General features: G+C 32.7%; 1 protein-coding gene across 1 annotated transcript; it reads left to right on the forward strand.

The window, feature by feature from the left end:
• The first annotated feature begins 295 nt into the window (after window positions 1–295).
• LOC123910973 (LOB domain-containing protein 36-like) lies at window positions 296–4,378 on the forward strand. The gene is made up of 3 exons (XM_045962269.1): window positions 296–468; window positions 1,618–2,713; window positions 3,953–4,378. The coding sequence occupies exon 2, from the start codon at window positions 1,680–1,682 to the stop codon at window positions 2,652–2,654; it is 975 nt and encodes a 324-aa protein (XP_045818225.1). The 5' UTR covers window positions 296–468; window positions 1,618–1,679; the 3' UTR covers window positions 2,655–2,713; window positions 3,953–4,378.
• Window positions 4,379–5,641: the final 1,263 nt, after the last annotated feature.

The following is a 5,641-nucleotide window of genomic DNA, read 5'->3' on the forward strand; positions in this document are numbered from 1 at the left end:
TCTATTATTAACCAATAATATACCTTGAAGTCTAAATTCGCCAAACACATAAAATCTGAAACATTTAATAAATAATAAAAAAATTACTAAAAAAGAGAAAGCAGTTAAGAAAATGACGCTGATGATGGACTATAAATAACACAATGATAGATACTAGTATAGTTTAAGAAGGTAAAATAATAGTAATTAAATGTGATTTAAATATATAAAGATAAATTTTAATGGAAAAAAAAATAAAATAAGTGTTAGCTGGTCCTGAAAGGTGTTTTTGCTTGCACTTGTGGCAGTAGTACTCAAGAAACTTTTTTAAAAAATATATATAAAAAAAAAAAAAAAAAAAACTCTCATCTTTCTCTATATAACATTTCATCTCCTTCTCCTCTTTCTTTTGCATTTTTTCGCTCTCATTTCTCAACACATCACATGCTGTGAAAATTCTTTCTCATGCCGATTCTTTCACACCTCACTGTAAGCTCTCTCTTTCTCTCTCTGTTTCTCTCTCTTGTTATATATATTCATATTCATGTATTTTCATGAATCAGTTTGATTTTGCAAAACGAATATTTCGATTTTGTGTAATCAGTGATGGATCTAACAACTTCCATTCTCCGCCGTAACCCTACGATTTTGTTTTCCGCGTTTTCAAACTTCATAAGCACGCAAACAATGTCATATTCAGATCTATCGGTGCAACTTTCTTTATATTTTTCCGTTATTCAATTTCATCTAACTGATTTCACATCTTCTTGCGTTCTTTGATTTCTTTTTTCTGATTTTTTTTTTATTGTTGTAACGTGATTTGAAATGTGGCTATTAGAGTTTTTTTTGTTGACTCGATTTTTTTTTTTGTTTTATGTCGGTTAATTTCATGTCAAAAGAGGATTAAAGAGATCACGCTTTTAATGACCTAGATTAGTTTAATAATTTCGTCGTTGAATTTTTTAATTCTGCGATCACGAATCTGTACTAACGTACGTGAAGCTTCGTTGAATCAATCTTTTATTTCCATTTACTATCTCTCTGATTGATTGTTTCCTCAATTTCCATGCCTTTTATTATTAATTTATTTCCAGCTATTATTACTACAAAAAAAATTCTATTAATTATCAATAACCAATAATTTGGCTTACTTAAGTGGTTAATAGGTTCCAAATATTGTTCCGAAGACTCTTCCGAATTTAAATTTGGTTGAAATAATATTTTATCAGACTTTATTTACCTTCCACCTATACGGAGACTTTCCCTGGTAACAGTAGTGTTAAAAAACAAAATTAATCATCAATGTTGTTAATTGTTATTATTATCACTATATTTGACTCTCTTTCTCTCTCTCTCTCTCTCTCTCTCTCTCTCTCTCTCTCTCTCTCTCTCTCTCTCTCTCTCTCTCTCTCTCTCTTGTTTTTAGAATATTGAATTCTGGTAGTACTGCAGGGTTGTGAAAGCTAGATACTATTTAGATTAGATTAGAATTAGATCACTCGTTTTCTAAGAAAGCGAATCTGTAATATATTAGTAGTACTAATTTTTTTATTTGATTTTTGTTTTTATTAGGGATTTCATTTGAATTAATACTATAATAGTATCAATTTGATGATTTAATGATTTAATTTACTGCAGAAGTTGCGTTGGTGAGTGAGAGAAGAAGAGGAAGAGAAAAAAATTTAAGAGATCGGCAAAAGATGTCATCATCATCAAATTCTCCGTGTGCGGCGTGCAAGTTTCTCCGGCGAAAATGCACACAAGAGTGTGTGTTTGCACCGTATTTTCCACCGGACAATCCTCAAAGATTTGCATACGTACACAAAGTTTTCGGTGCGAGTAACGTGGCAAAGCTGTTAAACGAACTTAATGCGACTCAGCGTGATGACGCTGTAAAATCGTTGGCTTATGAGGCCGAGGCGCGGCTTAGAGACCCGGTTTATGGCTGTGTTGGTCTTATTTCACTTCTTCAGCATAAGCTAAGAGCAATTCAAGGTGAACTTAACAATGCTAAAAAGGAACTTGCTACTTATATTGGTCCTCAAGCGCTTCAAAGTATTCCAACAACCATGCTTCAGCAACAGCAGCAGCATAATAACCCTTTTGGTGGTAATTCGCTTTACCCTTATAATGGTAACGTTCCGGCCGTGACCGCGGCTAATCAGATGGTGATTCGTGATCCGCAACCGCCACTGCAGCAGCAGATCTTGGACCCTCATCAATTGGCTGTTGCTGTTGCTGCTAGAGAGCAACAGGACATTTTTAGGACTTTTGAAAATCAACAGCAACAGCAGGAATTTTTGAGGTTTAGTGGTGGGTTTGATGTGGATTCTGTTTCTAATTCTGCTGGTGGGTTCACACCAGTTTCTGCTGGTACTGGTGTTGGTGGTGGTGTTGTTGCTTCTGATCAATTGTCTCCTTCTTTGGCTTTGGGATCTTTTGATAATACTTATCACCACATGCAACAATCACAACAAGGACAAGGACAAGGAGAATCTCATCCTCATCATCAGCAGCATCATAATCATCATCTTCCACTTCAGGCTCAGTTATTGCTTCCTCCTCAGCAGAAACAAGCACAGCCACAAACTCAACATTCACCATTGATCCATCATCACCAACAACAGACGGAAAGCGAGGAGTGTAGGAGTGTTGGACTTGGTCCTTCTTGTTGATTTCAAATTTTGCACCTCTTGTTACCTCCTGCTTTTTCGTCAAACAGTTTTCAGCCTAGGTATGTTGTTTTTTTTGGTTATTTTTCCATATAGCCCATTTCAGTTCATATTGTTGGTTAATGATTTTCCTTTTTACTTTTTGTTTTTGTTCTTTATTGGGTTAATTCATGATGACTCTTTATGTAGAACTGTTCACGTGGGTTTCCTTATACTACTTGGTAATCTGTGTTTATGAATAATTTCCATCAATGCTTTTTGTATGTCATTGTAATTATTGCATAGCTTTTTCATAACAATGGCAATCTAAGTTATGTGGCAGGGAGAAACGAGAAAGCTAATAATCAGTCATTGTGGGGTAGTAGTATAGGAGTATTAAGCAAAAGGGTCGGTTAGGGGAATGGTCTTTTCACAATCAGAGATGTCTAGTCTGGTTTCCTCAATTATGAGCACTGAAAAAAACAGTAAAATATGGGCTACTTTGGATTTACCAACACGGCATATTCTATTGATTTGTCTATCAAGTTAAAATGTCATGCAGGGTAACAAAACATAAGTTTACACTTTTTAGGGAGAAAATGTTAAAAATATCGAATATTATGCTCTCAAGTCAAGTAAGGTACCTGTAGGTATTACTGGAATTTGGCAATCTATCAATTCAAGACATTGGCTTTGGCAAATATATTAGATATCCTTGCATTTTTTGTGTAAATAACAAAAGCCTTAACGTGATTGCTTGGGTTTACCTAATGAAAGAGATTAGAAATTTTGTATATTTTTGATAGGGAATTTGTGGAAACCGACATACCAGCGAAGTTGGTATAAAATACAAGTTATATCCCATTGGGGGCACATCTTGTGCTTGGGGTTAGCTACTACTAGTACACTAGTATATGCTTTGATTTATATCAAAATTAAAATATCCCAACATGTAATTTGGTCAGCTTCTATGCCATTCTTAAATAGTTTGCATACCTTCAATTCAAAGATTATTTGAAAAACACTTTCTACTTTATTTGGCATGAATAATACTATGTCACAAATAAGTTCATGTTGTCTCTATGAAAAAGACTTTGATTTGTCCGATAGGAAGATAGTTGTCCCCATATTACTTATTATAGAACATGTGGTATACTTTACGTTATATGCAAAATGATTAATCATTGCAACTTTGGCTATATTAATATTTGGTGTTATTCTAGCTAGAATCCACTTCAAATCTTTTGTATAGAATTTGCATGCTGTTGATAACATTCCATGTATTAGGCACTTCTTAACACTTTTTCTTAATTTGGCTGCAGTTCTTAACTACCGGATACAAATAGAAAAAAGAAAGAAGAGAAAGGGTAAAACATACTCCCTCCATATCAAAATATAAGAAAACTAAATCTGAAAAATCAAATGTTTTTTGTCTAAATTTTGGACTAAATACATTTGATTTTAAAAAAAATAATAATATACTTATATTTTGTTACGGATGGAGTATATGCGAGATTCATTTATCCGCATTGTTTTGCTCGCCTTGAAGGAGAACCCCAGGAACAATTGAAAAAGTAAAGTGACTATTGATGATCTTGGAGACTTTCTTATTGAATCTAAAGCAGTAGCTAAGTTTTTAAGTAATTCCTTTTTTTTGGTTAAAAACTAAATTGTAAATCAGAATTCAGAAAGCTTTTAAAGGCTTTAATTAGTAGCCCCTTCTCATAATTTTTTTATGAATAGCTCCATCTCCTTTGTCAAATCTATCACCATAGCTTCAATAGCATTTATCAGTAAATACTAACTAAAACGATAACACAAAATTTGACAATCAATTTTGTTGATGCTATTTGAATAAGGGGAATTAGTTCTGTAGAGTAAAAACTTAACACAATATGTATTGAGTTGATGGATTCTAAATACATTCTAATTAAAAGCACAAATAGAAGCTGCAGAAGTTTGCTTTAAATTTAAAATTTTGAAATTAAAAAAACTAGATTTTTCGTTTTAGATTGATATTTGTTTTTTAACGATTATGACTACGGTAAAATCTACATATAGTTTTAATTTGATCAGATTATTATTTATAAAAGGGTCTTGCTAAGAAGTGTTTCAGACACAATTGTTAGCATTTACTTTTATAAAATACTATTAATGCCATCTAATATGAACTTTTTCAAAAGGTGAACCTTACTCTTTTAATAAAAAATAATATTTGTTCTCTATTTTTTTATCATTTTAAAACTTATTTTTTATTAAAATGGTAAATGTTTGCCCTAGAATTATATTTAAGAGATCTATATCTCTATATAAACATTATTAACATTCATATATTTACCATTGAATATTTTATAATATGGGTATGTTAGATAGAACTTTTGTGACCTGCTCGTGGGATCTGGATTTCCTACGGTAATAAAATCATGCAGTTAGCTGTTGTTTTAAATTTGGACCGTTGATCTGTAATCGGATGGTTTCAATCATGCAGCACAGATTTCTATAATTTCTCACAGTTTAAGATCTCAACCACTCAGTTTTGATCGGACGGTTGTGATCAATTATAGCGTCAAAACTGTGTGAATTTTTACAGCATGAAATCCAATTCCCTGCTCGTGCTCAAGGTCAAAGTATTTAAAGTATTTAAGGTTAAGGTTTTGGTCATCCATGTCTTTTATTCTTTGTATTATTCTCTTAATCTGACGAGAGTTTTGCATATCATTAAAAAAAAATGCAGCTAAAAAAATATAAAACTTAACCATTTATATATTATAATGGTTTTATGATAAGAGTTTTGGCAATCTATGCTCGCAATATGAGTGGGTGAAAGAGTCCGTCCTTTAATGGTATTAGTAGAGTTTTGTGTGATTGGCATGCCTTAATTAATGTCTCTCAGTGTGGTCTTAATTGCGGTCTGTCCTTTGAGCCCCGGGACTGTGAAGGGGTGCCTATAGGATCTCTGCTTGGAATTGGTTGCTTTATTTTTTAGTCATGTTCAACCTTTTCAATTTTCT

The sequence above is a fragment of the Trifolium pratense genome, linkage group LG2 (genome assembly GCF_020283565.1).
Source record: "Trifolium pratense cultivar HEN17-A07 linkage group LG2, ARS_RC_1.1, whole genome shotgun sequence".
In the NCBI taxonomy this organism is placed as follows: Eukaryota; Viridiplantae; Streptophyta; class Magnoliopsida; order Fabales; family Fabaceae; genus Trifolium; species Trifolium pratense.